Source organism: Lepus europaeus, chromosome X, assembly GCF_033115175.1.
Source record: "Lepus europaeus isolate LE1 chromosome X, mLepTim1.pri, whole genome shotgun sequence".
Classification (NCBI taxonomy): domain Eukaryota; kingdom Metazoa; phylum Chordata; class Mammalia; order Lagomorpha; family Leporidae; genus Lepus; species Lepus europaeus.
In genome coordinates, this window is record NC_084850.1 from 31,852,820 (window position 1) to 31,874,267 (window position 21,448).

Below are 21,448 nucleotides of genomic sequence, written 5' to 3' on the forward strand. Positions count from 1 at the left end.
AGCATTTTCATAATGAGTATCTCTATTTCCTGCACTGATGACAGTGAGATATGGTCCAAAAGAGTGGAAAATTCAAGTCCCTGTTGTGTATCTTTGAAGCGCATTCTAGCAGTAGGATGTCTTTCCTTTTTGCAGAAATAAATTGCCTTCATGATTGTGTTTTGCTAAGGTTAATGTTAAAATTGACTGATACTCTCTTTTCAAGAACCAGTTACATAGTAAGAGTAATTTGAAGTCAGACAGGTGTGTGCTAGGCATCAGGAGAGAGCCAACCAAAGATGAAAAATTGGCCACCAATGATTCAGAGTCCAAAGTGAATAGGATATCTTTAAAGGTTAGTCATCAAATGCTTTATTAAGGCATTTAGAATAATCATTAAAGGGACTGCTTGTATTACTCCACTTCACAGATGGGAAAACTGAGGCAAAGTGTCATACTACTATTGTTTCAGTTATGCAGTTCACCAAAACAAGGACAGTGCACTTCATAGGTTCTCTATTGGCAGACCAAAGTTCCTTCCTGCTTTGAGCAATGAGAGAAATTATGGTGTTGCTGAGATTGTTATGTGGTGATTGCTTTTTAACTTTTTCCTTTTTTCTCTCTCTCTGTTTTCCTTGGGTATAGGAATCATACATAAAGGGAATGGAGAAAACATGTTCATTTCCCAGCAGCCTCCAGTCATATCAACCATTATGGGTAATGGACACCAAAGGAGTGTAGCCTGTACCAACTGCAACGGGCCAGCCCACAACAACAAACTCTTTGCTCCTGTCGCCTTAGCTTCTGGCCCTGATGGCAGTGTATATGTTGGTGATTTCAATTTTGTAAGGCGAATATTTCCCTCAGGGAACTCCGTTAGTATTTTGGAATTAAGGTAAGTCTCCTCTAATCTCTCTGTTTGCTTAGCGGATAAAGGAAAAAGCAAGAATAAGAGAATGTGAAGAGACAGGGCATTGCCAGAAGGAGCAGAAAATGCATTTGCCCATATTGTAGCACTGAGTTCACATGCAGGAATAGGGACAAAGTCAACATGACTACTCCTACTTGAAGGAATCCTTGAGCACTGTGTTGCAGAACCAGGAAGTGTTGATATCCCTGTATGTGTGGCCTTCCCCGTGTACATAGCTGTCACTGACATGGCTCTCACTACTTCCAAGTGCTCAGGTAAGTCACTTACCCCTTCTGGCCACTACAAACACTAATCAAAAGTATCTATTTCATTCTAGCAGGTTTTGCCAGAATCAAAACTTCCTAAGTTCTCAAGGTCCAATCTTTTGAAGTTGTCATATCATAAAGAAGAAAATGGAAGCCTATGTTTGCATGGCATGATAAGGAAGAATGAGTTCTTTACCCTTAAAAGCTCTACCCTATGGTGATTAAAGCATTCATCTTTGGATTTTTCTCACTCTGTTCTAGAATTTTCTTGAGAGTGAAAAGTGTTTTGATGCCTTTTGTAAGGAAATCATACCTTTGGTATTTCACATCCTAAAGTTACACAAAGATTACAAGTAAATAGACCATGCTTGATCAGCTTATTTTTTCCCTTTCTGAGACTAGAAGATACAAAATATTGCCTCTGCAGTCCAAGAAAAGGGAAACATCTACTTTCATCCCACTAGGAAAAAATAAACATGTTTCCTTTCCCTGAGTAAATTGGTAGAGCCCTCCCTCCAATTAGTTATGACTGCTTTATGTCTGTCACTTGCCTTTGTTACTTTAGGCTAAATGTTTTTCTATGTTCCAGAAGATTTTGATGCCTTCCTCTGAACTACACCATGAAACAGTTTTTGCCTTAGGCATCTCCTCGATGACCTAAAAAAAATAGTGACCAAAAAACATGTCTAGGACAGCAGAGACATTGAGAGAGCAATTTGTATGTACAGAATACTATCAAGGCCAGTCAAAACACATGAGAAGTCTTGGGTCATTTCCATTTCCCACTTCTGTTCACTCACATGTAGAAATTTGAATGTGTAAGGGCATTCCTTGAAGTTTGCCAGCTTTGTGTGCTTCCTTTGGAATCGACCCTTCTTTTCTTAGACCGGTTTCTTCCTTCACACCTAGCTGGGGAAATCTAGTCCCAAGCTCCCATCCATTTTTTCAACTTAATTCAGTCTAGTTTTAATACATTTCTTAATTATAATTGCAAACGCTGTCAAAGAGAAGAAAGCTGTTAAATCCCTTGGCTAATAAAACATAGTCTAAAGTTAAGACTTTATAAAGACAAAGCACATCAAGAGAGTCTAGAAAGATACTAATTTGTAGCACCCCACCCTAACCTCATGTTCATGTACCTCAGAATCACACCTCACAGAGACTTGTCATTTCTAGCAGGACGACTATCTCTTTGAGGACCGATTGAACAAATGTCAACAGAAAGGCCAAGATGGTTATATGCTGGGATTCAGCCATGATGTACACAATATTCTACATTGTTTTGAAAACCCCAAGAGTACTCTCTCTGTATGATACGAAACTGATGAGGGCACTGAACAAGTCATTCAACATCTGAATGTTTCTAGCCATCTAGTTACTGGCTGCCAGGTAGACAGAGCCCTTATGTTGCTGGACTTATACTAGGGGATTTTCAAAAGTTCATGCAAAATACACATTATGAAAAAAACTGTACATGGATTTCAAGGTTTTTGGTACCAAAATAAACTTATCTTTTATTTACATTTTTCCACAAACGTTTTGAAGCCCCCTTATAGAGTTAATCTAACAAAGTCTATTTAGCTAGTCTCTTTATGGTTAACTCCTCAATGAGAAGAGAGTTATGTTATAAAACAAAAATCATAAGAAATCCCCAGTTTGATCTAGTCCTTTCTTTTGTAATTTAAGTGTAAGTTTAACTAAGGTGGAGCAATTGTCATTCATTGATGAGATTCTCTCCTGGTCAAGGATCCTCAACAGTTCACAAATGTACACTTTAGTCCAAAGTTTTTATGACCTTCAATGAAAAGTCATTTGAAGTATCAAATAGAATAACTTGGATCATAGTTGCAACATGATTTTCTTAGTATAAAGAAAAATTAGAGTTTCTGACAGTTTGAAATATGTCCAATGCCTCCCTCTGTTCATTCTTTTTTTTAAAGCTTTTATTTAACGAATGCATTTTTCATAGGTACAACTTTAGGAATACAGTGGTTCTTTCCCCCATACCCACCCTCTCACCCCACCTCCCACCCCACCTCCTACGCCCTCTCTCATCCCCTTCTTCATTATGGTTCATTTTTAGTTTCATTTTATATACAGAGAACCAACTCTATGTTAAGTACAAATTTCAGCAGTTTGCACCCACACATATACACACACAACATATACAGTTTGAGAACAAGATTTGCAGCTAATTCTCATAGTACAACTCATTAACAATGGAGGTCCTACAATTGAAAAAAGATCCCAGTAAAAAATAAGAAGGGGAATAAGAGAGGGAGGAAGTAGTCTACAACTGTAAAGCTGTATAGTTCTGCAGACAGTCCTACAGACTTACTTCTAGGGGTACAGCATAAAAACTTGTCATGGGACTCCTAACCTCTATTCATTCTTACTCCACAACATTGTTTTCCCTCATTGTCACAGCTCTTCAAAACATAGCCATACACAACATGAGCTCACACACCCAGGCTCTCTCATTTAGCCTGAATCTCCTTAGCTGACTTCTCTGAGATCCTTTTTTTAAAGATTTATTTATTTATTTGAAAGTCAGAGTTACACAGAGAGAGGAGAGGCAGAGAGAGAGGTCTTCCATCCAATATTCACTCCCCAATTGGCCGCAGTGGCTGGAGCTATGCAGATCCAAAGCCAGGAGCCAGGAGCTTCTTTTGGGTCTCCCACGTGAGTGCAGCAGCCCAAGGACTTGGGCCATCTTCTTCTGCCTTCCCAGGCCCTAGCAGAGAGCTGGATAGGAATTGGAGCAGCCAGGACTCGAACTGGTTGCCATATGGGATGCCGGCGCTTCAGTCCAGGGCATTAACCTGCTGCACCACAGCACTGGCCCCCCTCTGAGATCCTTTAGAGTAGTTATCCCTGACATTTTGGTTAGTCTCAGACTTCTTTGAGAATATATGTAAGACTATGAGCCCAATCTGTAGAAAGAACACATTGGCTTGACATTGTGACACAGTAGGACAAGCTGCCACCTGTGATGCCAGCATCCTTTATTAGAGCGTTAGTTTGAGTCCCAGCTGCTCTGCTTCCAATCTGCCACCCTGCTGATGCACCCACTATGTGATCTCCCACCACATGAGAGGTCCAGATGGAGTTCTAGGTTCCTGGATTCAACCTAGCCCAGCCCCAGCCATTGTAGCCATTTTGGGGACTGAACGAGTAGATGGAAGATACATCTCAAGAAAGTGAAGAGTCAAAAAAAAAAAAGATACGTCTCTATCTTTCCCTCTCTGTTACTCTTTCAAAGAAAAATAAAAATAAATCCTAAAAAAAAAACAGAACAATATCCAAAATTGTACATATTCTTTAACAGATCGCACTTTTGCCCTCCCTTAAGCCCTCTCCCCACCACTGAGAGCTACCTGTCCCTGTAGATGAATTCTTTTCACAGACTCTTAAATAAGATTCCCTATATTATCTTCAAGGAGGAAGAAAAAATTTACCTTCTCTGTTCCAATACTCCTGTGTTTGGCCGTTAAAGAGAAAAGCTAATGGAATACACATGATCATTTTCATCTAAACTCCCTAACTATTCAATTTAATCAAAACTGTCAAACTGGTTTATGTCAGCACATTAGCTATTATATTTGGTCAGAAACTAATATTATTACATTCACCTTTTTAAAAAAATTTGTCCTGATCTATGTGTACACATTGAATCTTTCAAATATAATTAGTAAATTTATATATTTGCTTTATAACTTTTCCATTTTTAAACTTACTGGGGAGAAATAATTTGATTTAAATGAGGCCATGCTATCTTAAGGACCATATGATTCATTGATTTCTACTGTATTTATATAGAAAGTTCATTTTGTACTTTTTTGGTTAAAATCAGCTAATTTAATTGCTCCCCATCCCACAAATGTTAGTCAGTTTATTTGGTTGAGTCATCACTTCCTTGGAAACAAAGATCAATATACTCATTATGTTATTGATTATGTTTATAATTGTGAATGGAAGAGCAATATTGCCAATGGGTTATTATAGAAAAGGGTAGAAAACTTCTAGACCTTGAAGCACTGTCAAGTTATTTGTAATGTGACTTTACTACTATGTCTTTTACTTCCCTATCTATAGAATTGACTTCAAATTTATATTTGAGCATTTTCTTACATGTCTCGTACAGTTGAATTTATTTTGAACTTTACATATATGTAGTTCTCAGCCAAAACTTGGATGACCCTTGGGAGAACTTAAAGTTTGCCCCTAATGGATACCCTTCTAGATTTCCTTCTCTTCCATCCTTTTCTTCTATATCGAGCCATTCTAAATAATTCCAGATACCCTTTGACATTTCAAGTATTAGAAGACTAGATATTTCCTACTTCACCCCTACTGATTCCAGCTGTCAATTCGTTGAACTTTTTTTATCTGTCCTCAAAAATAATTTCACTTTCATTGGTTGTCAAGCCTTTATTTCCTCCAGCTAGTGCCCTATTGACTAACAGGAAGAAAACGAAAAATTTGGTGATGTACTTATCACTAGAAATCTGCCAAGAGGAATAGTATTATTTCTTTAAAAAAAAAAAAAGATAGATTTATTTACTTGAAAGCCAGAGTTACATAGAGAGAGAGGGAGAGGCAGAGACAGAGAGAGAGAGATCTTCCATCTGCTTGTTTACTCCCCAAATGGCCACAACAGCCGGAGCTGCACTGATCCAAAGCCAGGAGCCAGGAGCTTCTTCTGGGTCTCCAATGTGGGTGCAGGGGCCCAAGGACTTGGGCCATCTTCTGCTGCTTTCCCAGCCTGTAGCAGACTGCTGGATCGGAAATGGAGCAGCCAAGATTTGAACTGGCGCCCATATGGGATGCTGGCACTTCAGGCCAGGGCATTAACCCACTATGCCACAGCACTGGCCCCAGTATTATTTCTTGTGGTTTACAGTACTCCTTTGCCTGTTTGCTTCAGATTTTATCTATACATACATATCTCAGTGTTTTCTTCCAGTGGGAAATTGGAGTAAAATAATAAAGAAGGGATGTTTATACAATCATTCAATTAAACCTAAGGAAGTTTTTGAAATGTATTATCTTGAGAATTTTTGAAGATAGATTCACTTCTTTTTTTCATATAATGTTTTTCATTATTTAACAATTTATTATGTTCAATAAGGCAGTTTTACATGCAAACAATAGAAACCAAGTCCAGTATAGCTATTCAAAATTTTTTTAAAGATTTATTTATTTGAAAGTCAGAGTTACACAGAGAGAAAAGGAGAGGCAGAGAGAGAGAGAGGTCTTCCATCTGCTGGTTCACTCCCCAGATGGCTACAACAGCCGGAGCTAGGCCAATCTGAAGCCAGGAGCCAGGAGCTTCTTCCAGGTCTCCCACGCAGGTGCAGGGGCCCAAGGACTTGGGCCATCTTCTTCTGCCTTCCCAGGCCCTAGCGGAGAGCTGGATAGGAAGAGGAGCAGCCGGGACTCAAACCGGTGGCCATATGGAATGCCGGGGCTTCAGGCCAGGGCGTTAACCTACTGCGCCACAGCATCGGCCCTTCAAAATTTTTTAAAGGTTTGTCTTACAGAGTGATAGAGAAAGGGAGAAACAGAGACAGAGATCTTCCATCTGCCAATTCACTCCCCAAAAGTTTGTCAACAGCCAGGGCTGAGCCAGCCCAAAGTCAAAAACCAGGAACCCTATCTGGATCATTCCAAATGCAGAATGAGAGAGAGAGAGCACGTGTGTGCACTTTCATGCACTGGTTTGCTACCCAAAATGCCCACAATAACGGGCTGGGTTAGGCTGAAGCCAGGAACTACATCTGAGTCTCTTATGTGGGTAGCAGGAACCCAAGTGCTTAGGCCATATTGGGTGTCTTCCCAGGTTCAGGAACCTGGATCAAAAGCCAAGGAGCTGGGATTCAAACTGGCACTCTGATTTAGGATGTGGGTGTCACGAGTGTTGGCTTAACCTGCTGCTATCACAATGCCCATTCCAAGATGCATTCATTTCTATATGTATAGTTTGGTTTCCCTAGGGAATTGTATGTACTGTCAAAACTTTATTTATATACACACACCCCAGTAACACAAATGTGATGTCACAAGGACTGACATTTGGCCTAAAGATTAAGATACCTGTTGAGATACCTGCATCCCACATCAAAGTACCTGAGTTAGATACCTGGGGCTCCACCACTTCCAATCTATCTTCTGCTAATGCACCTGGAAAGGCAGCAGATAGTCTAAGTAACTGGGCTTCTGACATTCATATGGGAGACCTGGATGGAGTCACTAGCTCTGGGCTTCATCCTGGCCCAGCCCCAGATGTTTGGGGCTCTTGGATAGTGAGCTAGGATGGAAACACACTCTCCCTCCCCTCCCCCTCCCCCTCCCTCCCTTTTCTTCTCTCTCTCCTTCCCTCTCAAATAATAAAAAAGTGACATCCCAGATTGTGAGCTTAACATTAGAAAGGTCCATGAAAGTGTCAGATCCAATGTCATGGTCAGTGCATAGTTGACAGTTTATTATCTCTACTTTCAACAATAAGAAATTTAAGTACCTCTCAAGATATCCTATTGTGCCTTTGGACTGCTCTAATTTAAAAAAAAAACTTTTTCTTACATTCTATTAAAATTTGCCTTCATAAAACATCCACTCAGTGGTGGCAAATGCTAGCATATGAAGCAGCACAGTAGTCGTTTCTCTCTTACCTGATACTTTTGCAAGTATGACGATAGGTATCATAGATTCCTGGGCTTTCTTCAGTCAACCATCTCCAAGTCTTTTGAAATACTTCTCATCAATTAAAATGTTGTTGTTTTCTTTTGGTTTGATTATGGCCTCAAGATGACTTTTTGGTTTTCTAAAACTAACAAGTATAATTATAAAAGTAAAAATATGAGACTATATGAAATGCTTTGCAAGAATTCAAATATTTAATATCCCCTTGCTCCCCTCTCATCTTCTAATTTCACAATTCTATTAGAAAACCCATTAAGCATGACTGGAAGTGATTTATTCTTTACAAAAACCTCATGCTGCTTTTGTTTGGGATTCTGTTATTCTCCAGATATTTATTTTGTCCTTTCTTAAAAATGAAAGAGAAAAGAAAATAAGAGCCTGGTAAATGCTTATTGGTACCTTGAGTAATTTGGACTTGACAAATGTCAATGTGACATGAAAATTTCTCTTGAGGTTTTACTGTTTCTTTTCTAGTGACGGGTTAATATTTCTTACACTGTTTTCAGACCTTGACTCCTGTCATTGGCTAGGAATGGAATAGAACTGGAATAGCAGCCATATAGGCTTAGTTAGCATGCTGATGGACAGTGGAACTTGTATAGCACTCTGTTGAAACAACAAATGGAACCTGGGCATTCAGATCTCAGCAAATATCTGGGAAATGGCTGTGAACCATCCTCTTATTAGCAGCGCTAGAGCTACAAACACTTGAAACACTGCACATAGATGAAATAGGTGGTTGCTTCACCAATTTGATCTCAGGCATTAGCAGTGACCGTCAAAGGTTCCCTCCACTCACCCAAAAGGGGTCTTGGCTGGCCTTTCACAGTGCTCAAATTTTTTATTCTAAGAAATGTTTTCCTTTGAGTTGAAGCATTGATTCTTTAAGAGTCTCAAATTTAGTCCTTCAGCATGGATTCATTTATCAGATTTCTTTTCAAAGGGGCTACTAGTTGAAAGCAGGGTCCTATTCAAGAGCTAAGTAAGTTGTAATAAAGGAAGGGACAGAGCTGGAGCATGCGAGAAGGTAATCTTAGATGAGGATTCTTGGAGATGGAAGCTCTAAGAAGTCAATGATAAATAGCAATGGGCACTGAATGTTCAAAAGACCATGTAAAGATGGTCCATTCTTCAGCATCAAATATTTTTAGCCAAGAATAAAGAAGGAAGTTGACAATAGCATGAAGAAAAATAAAGGGTTGCAGCCACCACAGAGTAGGCTGGAGAGAGAGAGAGAGAGAGAGAGAGAGAGAGAGAGAGAGAGAGAGAGAGAGACTGACTGACTTCCATATGCTGGTTCACTCCCCAATTGACACAATGGTTGGAGCTGCGCTGATCTGAAGCCAGGAGCCAGGAGCTTCTTCCGGGTCTCCCACACAGGTGCAGGGGCCCAAGGACTTGGGCCATCTTCTGCTGCTTTCCCAGGCCATAGTAGAAAGCTGGATCAGAAGTGGAGCAGCAGGGACTAGAACCAGCACCCCATGGGATGATGGCACTGCAGCCAGAGGCTTTACCCGCTACACCACAGTGCCAGCTCCTAGATAGGATGTTAAGTGAAAGAAATCAGACACAAAAGGTCATGTGTTGTATGATTTCATTTATATGAAATATCAAGAATAGGCAAATTCATAAAGACAGCAAATTGGTGGCTGTGTGGGGCAGGGAAGGAAGGGAGGATGGGCAATGCCTGCTAATAGGTACAGAGTTTCTTCATGGGGTCAGTCATGAAATGTTCTGGAACATGGTTATGGTAATGGTTGCACAACTCTCTGAATGCCCTGGAAACTGCTGAATTTGTGTAATTTAGAAAGATGAATGGTATGCTGTATAAATATTATATCAGTAATTTTAAATAAAAAGAGTAGGTGGCTCTTATCATCATCTGGATCCTGAGAAAATCAAAGATCAATTTAAAGGCCTTATCATTAGAAACATTTCTTGTTCAAAACAGATTTGCAAATCCACTCTTTTCTCCTCCTAACTCATGGCAAGCTTCAAGTCAGTTGCCAGGCAATGCAGCTTACTGATGGGCCTAGGCACTTGTGAAGAGCTCACACACTGGGGCCTAAGCATGCCATCAGTTGCTAGCTAGACAGCAGACCAACCTTGGTGGTGGCTCAATCCTAAACCCTTAACTAAAAGTAATTCTGAGACAGAACAAGGTCACACACTGGAAATAAATTCCGTCATTTTCACTTCCTCCCTCTGAGATGTTAATGAGAGAAGCTGCTCTGCATAATATGGGCCATCTTTCCAAATTCACAGTGACATTATTGGCAGGATCAGAAGCAGCTGCAAGAAAGTCAAACCACCCCTCTCCCCACTCCTTGCTGTCACCCAAGATTTTCAAAACTCTTTGTAGCCAGACAAATGGTTCTGTGCCACAAGAATGTGTTGGAGATGAAGCTCTATTTTAATGAGGCCCTTCTAGGACTTTCACAACTCAACTTTCTTCAGGAAGATCAACTGCATTACCGCAATGAGCACCAGCCTCAAGCACACTCATCCTGTAATCCAGAGCCTGCGAAAACACACCGAATGTCTAGAGACAAAGAAACTGGGAAAAGTGCAAATGCCTGAGGCCAGGTTTCAAATCAGAGCTCCCCATCCTTTCCAGCTGACCTTTGTGTCAACCCAGAGGATATCTACCCTTTGGAGATGGGCCAGGGAAACTGAAAAGTCAGCACACCTTTGCTGACCTCTGACCCAACTAGCAAAGTCCCGGAAAGGGTCTGTTTAAAAAGAATTGAACACATGGTAGCAGATAGCTTCGAATGAAATAATTTTATATCTTTTCTTCTTCCTTGAAATTCCAAAGAATGAGAACATTTTCTAGTGCAGATTAAAAAAAAAAAAGGTTATCTTCATGTATTCAAAATGACATAGGGCTAGATTTAAAAGGATTTTAAAATTAAAATGATTGTGTTTCACAGATTATAGCCTTTCAATTCCAAGCAAACTTGACCCGGAGTCAGGCCTGTACCCAAACACCGGGTGCCCTGTGTCTGAGAAGCCTCATACCAGGTTCCAGAATAAAATGCCCTAGGCAACACCCAGTGTCAAGAGGCTTCACAGATCAGGCGATGCAAAGGGCTCTGCTGCTTCTGGCCTGACAGTTCTGTTCTGCCCACTCCAATTGGCCCCATGGAGCAAGGATGACTGGAAGGCACAGGCCTTAAGAGTTGATGTACATGGTATTTTGTTGAAGCTGTTTGGATGCAGCAGTTTTGATGCCAGGCACATTGTCCCATGGTTTAAGAGAAAACCCTGTACATTAAAAATATTAAGGTTTTTAATATTGGTAAGAAATATGCGTAACAGATGTCCCAGTCTTGTCCCTGCAAACAGACAAGTAACTTGCAGTTAGGGTTGGGATGCCTGTTGTACTTATGACTTGATATTCAGGCACAGTGATACCCCATTTTGATAGGAGTGATAATGGCTATCAAAACAGAGCCTAGAATGATCAGACCCTTTGCAGTGGCTGCTTCTACAACTTCTATACAAGTGACTCTTAAACTTTACTCTGCCTCACAATCACCACCTGAGGTTAAAAATAAAACTCCTAGACCTTACCCCTATGATAAGATTCTAAAAAAGAACTGGGGAGAGTCCCACGAAACTGCAGATGTGCAAATAGTCCAGGGAGAACTTTTTGAAAAACCTGCCTTAGAACTTTGCTCTATTCCAGCAAAATACACACTCACCTTCACACCATCTTAGGAGAGGCCTGGAGGGATTGCCTTGTGTACTTGCCTGAATCATCCTGGAATAGCCACAAGCTGTGTTAGGAATTGGTGTGTCCGGTAGATTTGCCCTGTTGAATAACACTGATGACTCTCTGTTTGTTTTCACTTGCCACTCGTGGATACCTTGTGCACCCTAGAAACAGAGATACCAGACATAGGTAAGCAAATCACGTGGGCAGCTGCCTAAAAACCCCTGTTGCCTAAGAGACCACTTTCTAATAATGTGCTGACAGGGAAATTGTGCTTCTTAAGTAAGTTGAAAGGGATAAGGTGAAGGTTGAATTTGGAAGCTATGATGCAGGTAAGTATCTTCCAAAAGAAGAGGGCTGCACAAAGGAGGACTTGCCTGAGGAACGGAACATACTGAAAAGAAAACAAGATAAGTGAAAACTGGCAGTTCAGTTCTTCATGGGAAAGCAAAGCCTTAAGTCTCATTATGTTTCCCTAAGGTGCTATCACAAATGAGTCCATAAGTTCAAACACATTTGATGTTTTCAAGTTGCAGGTAGAGAGAGGGGTAATACAGCAATCTCCCTAGAGCCAGAAATACAGTTGACAAGTATATTAAGAGACAGTGACCACAATGACCTTCTTTAATAAGATTTTTTTCTTTTATGTGACTTTATAGTTTCTAGTTCTTCCCACTAAAAAGAAGTAATACAAAAAAATTCTAAACTGATCATTTACCAACAATGCCATGTAGCTCCAAAATTCATCATATTTCTTTTCAATTTGTTTATACATTACACTTGTGAAAACTGTTCTAAATTACCTGATATTGCAAAGGAGAAAATTGAATTTGCTAACTCTCCAATGCCAATTGTTATCAAAATGGCACTGATTGGGTTTTTAATTTGAGTTTCATTTTGGATATGCCACCTCCTAAATGCCAGTGCACAAGATCAGCCTGCTGCTTTGGCATTCTTAAGCAGATCAAGTTGATTGTCAAATTGCTTACTGGTAAAGTGTTGCACAATATTAATTATAAGCATTAATTGCCCATTTAACAATCCATGTGATTTTTAGCTAGTATGGATGAAGTGATATTTGCGAAGTTGAAGGGCATTGCTTGAATGTAAAACTAACCAAAAGGTGATAATAAATCTAACACCTAAGTTACAAAAGAAATATTCACATATCCCCATTTCAATATGTATTTAGACACAAGAGATTAAAGCAAATTAGAATATAGTCCAGTGGTTTTTCTTCTCTGGCATAGCATGTTTTCAGAAAGTAGAAAGAAAACAGTCTCAAAAGAGCTGAAATGCACTTGGGAAATGGCATGAAATGGCAAGAAATTGCATATAAATATACAGGACATTCCTGTTAACTGTCAAGAAAATAACATTAATCAGATTTGAATTTGGTATGTTGGGCTATTCCATTTTCTAAAGGCCAGTACACAAAGTTTGAGAATACCCTAGCTGAACAAAATAGAACATGTTGCTCAGAAGAAAGCAGGAACACTGATTATTTTATTTTATTTTATTTTATTTGGTCACCTTCAGAATAATGATCACCTGATGGTATTTTGCATATAGTCGTAAGATTAGGTCTGATCTAATCTCACTCCAGGCCCAGATTTGTTACTGACCCTGGGCAAGCCCCCTCTGTGTCTGGTTTTCCCCAGCTGGTATTTGAGGAGAATGCTAATTCTAACTTCCCTTGCAGGCACATTGGGAATATTCAATAATGAATGAATGTAATGCATTCCTAAGTAGTTTGTGCGAATAACATTTCTCTTGGAAAAAATAGCCTATGGACTCTTCCTAAACAAAGCATGATTAATCTGGCTCTGTGGAAACTCCACAAACTGGCTACCAAAGTATTGAAGTTGTTTTAGGGAAGAACTGTGACCCCTTCTTTAGTCTAAAAAGATCTAAATACATTGGACAAATTTTATGATGAAGGAAAAAATTCCACTAAATATGTTCAAATTTTACTCAAATCCCTGTTCAAGCAGTCTTTGCTACAGAGATGCCTTGTCTGGTATGAATGCCAATTCAGTTCTGGAGTCGGTTGGGGCCCTTTACATTTATTTACAGCACCTGTCATGGAGATTCCAGGGTTGAAGATGTCCCTGGAATCTACTGGATTCTCTTACTCAATGAAGGTAAGTAGAAAAAAATCAAGTATTCCAATTGGACCTGATTTTTTTCCAATGAAAACTATGAACTGATTTTCAAATGAGTACTTTCTAGCCTTATTGTTATTAATATACATAAATATGCTTAGAGAGAAAATGCAATTATAAATACAATTAAAAATATGCCAGTCCTTAAAGGTATCTTAATGGTTCTGAGGATCATCTTACCTCCATTTTGCTTGACTAAATGTCTTGGTTTCATATCCTACAGTTCAGCTCAGTTCCACACTCACTAAACACCAACCATGCCACTGTGTTGGTGCTAAGGATAGAGAAATGCCTATGGTTCCTGCCGACAAAGAACTCACAGTGCTGGAAAGAGAGCCATGTGGGAAAACAGCACTTACACTCAGCACCCATTCTCCAATAAAAAATGAGAAGTCTATGGAGAAATGGCTGATTCTAGAATTGGAGAAGGCACTATAATGAGTTAAGCCTAGAGCATCTCACAGTGCTAAAAAGTAAGGCAGCGCTAAAACCTAAAAGCTTCAAAAGGCAAAGGGGTACATAAGCCACCACAAAGAGCTTCCCAATAGCTAAAGCTGGAACAATTTGAACAACAAAATGAAGTAGCATTGGATTTAATACAACATCCAAAAGAAACATCCATTAATCCATCCTAACATAAATAAATGGTTGAATTCACAAATAAATGGAGGATAAAAGATGGCTCCCATTCAGAATAATTGCAAATAATTTATATATAGACACTCTACCCTCAAGGAGGTTGAGCATGACTCCCTACTTCTGAAATGTTGGTTGGACAGTTATTTCCTTCCAAAGAGTGTAATATGGAACATGATAGAGAAAGAGTAGCTTTACAGTGGAGAAACCTGACAAACGCTACCTCAGTCAGGAGATCAAGGTCAGCCCATCAGTAATACATCATGTCGTTTTATGTACCCTTGATATGATTTGATCAGAATGACACTTTATCTCTGGCCTTCCACTTAAATACTCTTAACCTGCAAGGGAAAAAAATCAGATACATTCACATAGAGGGTATCCTACCAAAAAAAAAAAATCTGACCAGTACTCCTCAAAATTGTTATGGTCATCAAAAACAAGAAACATCTGAGAAACTGTCACAGCCCTGAATAGCCCAAGGAAACATGAAGACTAAATGTGATGTGGCATTCTGAAAGAGATCTTGGAATAGAAAAAGGACATTAGGTTTAAAAAAAGACTAAAGAAATCTAAAGTATGGATTTCAGTTAATTCTAAAGAATAGAGCTAATATCATGTGAAAGGTGCTGCTAGCTCATAGCCTTTCTGCTCATTTCTCTCTCTCCACTGCTCTTAATGCTTGGACTGAATTTCATGAAGAAAGGGACTGTATCTTGCATACAAGTAGCAATATACCATATTAGACCTCAGCGCAGTTCTTGGACACAGTGTATTCCCTTAGTAAATGCTTCTTAATGAGTTTATAAGCCAGTCTACAATGTAGAAATGGTACCAATGAAGGAGTTCAGATGAGAAATGATGAGACAGACTAATGACATCAGAGGTTAAGAAAAAGCCAACAGACTGGTGAAGATTTTAGGAGGTAGAATTTTTTAAAACTACGCTTCGCTGAATGTGCAGAATGGTGGAAAGAAGGAGGGGGAGACAGTGGCTTCTGGTTTGGGCTTAGAAAATTTAGTGCTAGGCAGATTTCTGAGCATTGAGCACAGTAGATAAACAAGACAAGGTTGCTCTCCTCCAGCCTCTCATAGTTTATTGGGTAGGGATGCAAACACATGAACAAATGTAATGTGTAATTCCCAGAATACATGTAAGCACAGTGCAAGTAACCAGACTGAAGATTTAGGGGAGCTTCCTTCAGGCAATGAAGCCTAAGTAAAGCTTGAGAGGCAAGTGAAAATTAAGTGAAGAAAAGAGTAGTAAAAGGGTTTTAAAGATGAGAGCCAAGCAATCAGAATAATCATGGAGATAGTGTAGGAAAAAGTGAATTTAAGATTCCACAAAAACCTTCCTGTGTACCAGACTATAGAAAATATTCTAGGCCAGAGATAATGAAAGGTAGAACTAATGTAACTATTTTTACGGACAGTGGCATGTGGGGAGAAAAGGAGGGATCAGAGACCACTTCCAGGATTAGGGCTTGAATGATGTAAATAGTTCATGAATCATAGGTTCAAGTTAAGTATCCCCCAAAGCAAAATTACTGCAGCCACCAAAAATAAGTAGGAGGGATCAAAATAATGAGTGAGCTCAGATATCTATGCAGATTGATATAACATGTGACGCACTATGGATGTTTAACTGTATAGTTTCAGGAATGCCTGTATCTACTCCGGGTAACTTCAGTGTCACCTTCAGGAGTATGGCTATGTGATTGCACAATCATGTAATTGTGACTGTAATTTGAAAAAGGTTAATATAATTAGTTCTATTATGCCCTGAAAGAAGGAAAAATGGATTAGAGAATTGTAGTGGTCAGTTATAAAAGGGAAGCAGGGCCCCAGAAGAAAAGGAGTAGGTTTATGAGGCATGGGGAAGGAGGGAAAAGAAAATAACTTCTGTTTTGGGTTTGTTGAGTTGGAGGTGACAGTGAGATATTCAGGAAGTCATTTAGTTGGTAATTTTTTGGTAAACGAGTATAAAAAGTATGAGAAATGTGATATCCTGAGATTTTCTGTGTTCTGTTTCTATCCCCTAGTGAATGGTATTGAAATGTCAACATCATTGCAGATTAACAGTAGACATTGGATTTTTTTCATACCTAGACCCATTACTAGAAAAGCAAAGAGATATTCATCCTCTCAGTACATAAAAAGGAAGATACATGAATTCTTTCATCTATTATGAGGCTTTTTCCAATTGTGACAAAGACAGACCCCGGGGGGTACATGTTGAACAAATTGCTTTGAATAACTTTATTTTTCTCTTCCTTAGCACAAGTCCTGCTCACAAATATTACCTGGCTATGGACCCTATGTCTGAATCCCTCTATCTATCAGACACCAATACTCGAAAAGTCTACAAGTTGAGATCTCTTGTGGAAACAAAAGATTTGTCCAAGAATTTTGAAGTGGTAGCGGGAACAGGTGACCAGTGCCTTCCCTTTGACCAGAGTCACTGTGGAGATGGCGGGAGAGCATCAGAAGCTTCATTGAACAGCCCTCGAGGTAAGAAAAAAAACATCCTTTGGTGATCTAAAGATTTCACTTGACTTCATGAAATCCTAAAACCATCACTACACTGTAGCCCATCCATCCATCTGAATATTCTGCTTCTGACGGACACCTGTTCTGAAGTCTATCTCAGAGGATAGGCACATCCAAGACTAATTTTTAGCTAGTATGTGTCATTATGGCTGTAACTGATATTAAGACATTGAAATTCTTTCTTTCTAGCTGATAAATATCTATTGTCCAGAATCTTCTGGCCTTCTTTGTACCACAACCACCACCACCACCCTGCGAGGAGTCCTCCTGGAAACTCCTCACAGCCCAACATCTAAAGGGTTAACCTTGCTCAGCAGAAAACCTCCAGCTCCCTGCTTTATCTCTGTGGCCTGCATTGGTTGGGAGCAAGTCTGTGCCCACTTTCTACCCCTGTCAAATATGTTGAATATCTTACAGACCCTAAACACTTCTTCTGGCTGAGGTTTAACAAATTTTAATGACTCTTTCTTACACTAATTTATCTAAATCATTCTGGAAGCTACTTATATATTTTATTTATAGCACCTCTAGGATAACATAGTCCTCCCCCTTTTTTTTTTTCTTTTGCCTTCCATGGAAGCTCAGCCTTACTTTTATTTGACTAAATTCATTTCTCAATCTTCAAGGACCAACCCTCAATTCTACCCCCTGGAATTTAGTGAGCAAATATCTGTCTCTCAGTGTAATGTAAAATCATTATTTTTTAGTCTTGGATCATATGCCCATCTTAGGCCACTAAGCTGAAGGATAGTTGATTTTTAAGTCTGTCATCATGTATTACATACACTGTCTCTTTATTATTTAATCACTTCACTGTTCCTTCTCCTAGATGTGTGTGCACACATTTTAAAATATACTCATGTACTAGTTTTTATAAAGCCATGCGCTTTTAAAATTATTGCAATAACAATAAGCATTTATTGAAGAAAAATTAGAAAAAAGGAAAAAAAGTTTCATTAAAATTACCTGTAAGCCTACCATATATAGAAAACCTCCATTAAATTTTTAGTGTTTGTCCTTTTAGACTTTTTCTGTGCATGTCATATATTTTAATTCCCTAAAAATGGACTCATATTATTCAATTCTATTTTATAACCTGCTTTATATACTTAATGTAGGATGAACATGTTTTCACGCCAATAAATGTAGTGAGGTCAATGTGTTTGATTTGTTAGATGGTAATTTATTATTGCAAATATTATGAAGTTACTCTTTAGCCATTTGACATTTGCTACATTGGAATTAAATTCCAACTACTATCAAAGCTTAAAGCTTTTGCTTTCTTCAAGGTCTTTGTTTTTCATAATCTTCTCTGGCTAACCCCAACCCATTAAATCTCAATTTCCTTAACAGCATCTGTACTACCCAATTAGCCCTTGATTACATTTTGCCGCCTTTTTCTCTCCAGATCTTTCATGAATGGGAGATTATTTTTCTACCAAAGTAAATTACTCAAGATGAGAAACTGTATCTAATATTTTTTTAATCTTCCCTACCTTCCCACCAACTTCTAGCACAGTGTGGCATCCACTACATGTGCTCACCTGCTTGTTGTCCAACTTATCAATTAAGTAATTCATAATCTATGCCAAATATTCCCAAAAAGAATTTCAGTGGTGTTTAAAGGAGGCAACAAAAACATAAGAGATATAAGAGAGCTCTTCTGGCCCCATGCCACCCCCATCCCCACCACTGCTGGCCAAGTATTATAGTAAAGTGTTTCTTTTTTTCCTCTGTGCCAGTTCTCATTTATTACCTGTAGTAGGTTCACAGCAAGCATTTGATGAGTGAATGAATAACTCAGGTCCAACATGTAATTGTCCCATCTTTCAAGGAAATACACTAAACTTGGTCTCACCTTTAACGCAGATTTAAAACTCATTTCTGCATAAGAAATAGGGAGGAATCAAGCTTGTATTGGACCTGAAATTGACATCCTCCTGAGTTACTGCTAGTATGAGAACCACTCAACTCACCAACCACGTTCAACTTGCCACACAGAGAATGAATATCTTGGGTTTTCCAAAGAAAGCAAATAATTGATTCACTGCAGCTGTGTGTGTGTGTGCATGTGTGGGTGGGTGGGTGGGTGGGTGGCTTGGAAAGCAGCAATAAGAGAGTCCTGATGAACAAGATTTACGTGAACTCTTGAAGCATCAGTAATGAGAATGCCAAAATTTATATATCTATTAAAACTAATATTAAACTAAGTTTTTCTTCTTGTCATAGCTAGTAGTGCATTTCCCTTTGGCCTGACTTACCAATCTTGCTATCTGAGAGTGGTCTTTACCATAATGCACTGCACTTCATTTATCCCAAAGTTATGGGGGAGCCCTAAGACTCCTAGCCCAGGCTTAGGACAGAGCTGAATGTCTTAAGCCATCCAGGACAGCTTTTACGTAACATTCCTGAAGCTGGTGTTGTCAGCCTCTGCTCTGGTCCACTGATTAAACTAGAATGCTTAAAGGAGTAGGATGTGTGATTCACACTACAGGTATCTGCTACATCTCCTTCAACCATGTTAACAGTATTTGAAGACCCTGTTGGTGATCTTTAAAGTCACTCATCTGGCAAAATGTATGTCCAGACATCAGTCACTCTGAAAATGCTGCTCAGAACACTCAGGTGCTCAGCTATGGCACCTATCTCCATGCTGACTATAGACAGAATTCACCCTTGTCAGTGAATCAAAACTGAGATTCTCGTTGTGTGGAATGCTGCAGGGCAATTTCATAGCCTTCCATAGAAGGAAAAATCAGGCAAGAGGTTATTAAAGCATAGTGTGCAAATTGAAAGGAGAATATTGTTGATTGTTAATTTCATCTTTGAGGTTATCCTGTAGGCTCTTTGTCTCCCAATAAGGCCCAATTTGTTTATTTTTGCTCTGCAGCTACTATGCACATCAGCTTTTTCCTTCCCCCCAGAAGAGAGCAAGTGTTCAATGGATTTCTTTAAGGAGAAGTTTGATTTTTTCCCCATCTATCTAGAAGCTCATAAAGAAAAGCTGTAGATCAGTAGAAAATGGAAATGTACATCTAGGGAGCACCATTTCTAGGTTAGGAAAGAAAGCTTGCTCTAAGACTTTAACAAGCAACATATTGCAATTATGGGAAGACTCTCCAACATGTCTTTAATTATACAAGGTAAGTCAAGTAAATGTTAATCTGCAAGGCAGCTAATAGACTTTCTGAATCTATTCTAAAAATAGGATAAAATAAACCTTGTTTTGGGGATCATACAGCCTAAAGTTGGAGTAAATTATCAAATAGGATTAAAGCCAGTCAGCAAAAGATAAAAAGACAGAGCCACGGGAATTTGGGTTTGTTTTGTTTTGTGAGAAATGGCAGCAAATTGTGGTACATATTGGGTTGTACATTCTGGACTTTCTTGTTTATTCATGTAATGCCCATGTTTCCTTAAATGATCCTGTGAAAGTCAGTATACCACATTGGAATCTCATTTCACTGAACACTAAAATAGACATAAAATGCCATTGAATACTTTTGTGACGTGGGGCATTTAAACCCTGAGTCCTGAGATTCTTCAGTTGTAAACTGAAGTGCTCAGGATGACCTCCCTCCAAGCTCTAATGTTTTAAAATAAATACAGCTATAACCTACTGAGAGCCTACTCTGTGCTGTACACTGTGCTAGATATTTAACACACTCTCTCTCTAATCTTCACAGCAAAGAGCAAGGTAAATAGTGTTATTCCCACTGTACAGAGAAAGAAACAGACTCAGGGAGGTTAAGACATTTACCCAGAGTCACACAATTTACAGGTAACAACATTGGGGTTCACACCAGGTCTGCCTTATTCCAAAAACCCATGATGCTTCCGTTATACCACAGTTGTTCCACAAAAATCTATGATCTCTGGGAAGGTTGGAAATATTGGAAAATGCTTTTCAGTCGCATGACATGTATTGAATGCAAACAAATTTCCTTTATTTACGGGACAAATAACTTTTAGTCATTTCCTTTTCCTATTAAAGCAATTTCTCTGATTTTTCTGACCTAGTAGCGTACCAATACCACACTACATAGCATTTGTGTAATCTGTAAATGTAATTAGCCAAATAAATCTCCAGGAAACCTTGTCACATCTCTTTGGTAGATACTGCAATTAGGAACTTCACTAAATTTTCCTTAAGGGACTGAGGCAGGAAATCTTCATTTTATTAAATTTCTTCAGTACAGTAGTAGCTACAAATTTTGTTTGAAGGAAAAATGGAAACATCCCCAAATAAAATCTTATATGATAGCCCTTGGGTTCTTCTCCTGGAAAAGAGTCTTTATCTGATTCAGTTTATGCACTTTGGTTTGAATCCCAATAAAGAGAAACATTTGCCATTTTACTCATCAATTCTTCAATGTAATGGAGCAAGAAAAAAAGTTTAGCAAAGAGGTTGACTGAGTGCTAATCCCTGGCATTGTATATGAGTTTGAATTGACTTTGAAAGATGCTTTTAAAACATGCATGGATGATGTCGTTGAAACTTAGGTTCCATTTATTATTTTTAC

At 39.0% G+C, this 21,448-nt stretch overlaps 1 protein-coding gene across 1 annotated transcript in view; it reads left to right on the forward strand.

The window, feature by feature from the left end:
- TENM1 (teneurin transmembrane protein 1) overlaps positions 1 to 21,448 on the forward strand; it is an 893,298-nt gene that overhangs the window by 766,863 nt on the left and 104,987 nt on the right. The window contains exons 22-24 of the mRNA XM_062183627.1: positions 625 to 874; positions 11,744 to 11,764; positions 16,654 to 16,886. Coding sequence (XP_062039611.1) covers positions 625 to 874; positions 11,744 to 11,764; positions 16,654 to 16,886 — 504 coding nt within the window. The remainder of the gene's footprint in view (positions 1 to 624; positions 875 to 11,743; positions 11,765 to 16,653; positions 16,887 to 21,448) is intronic.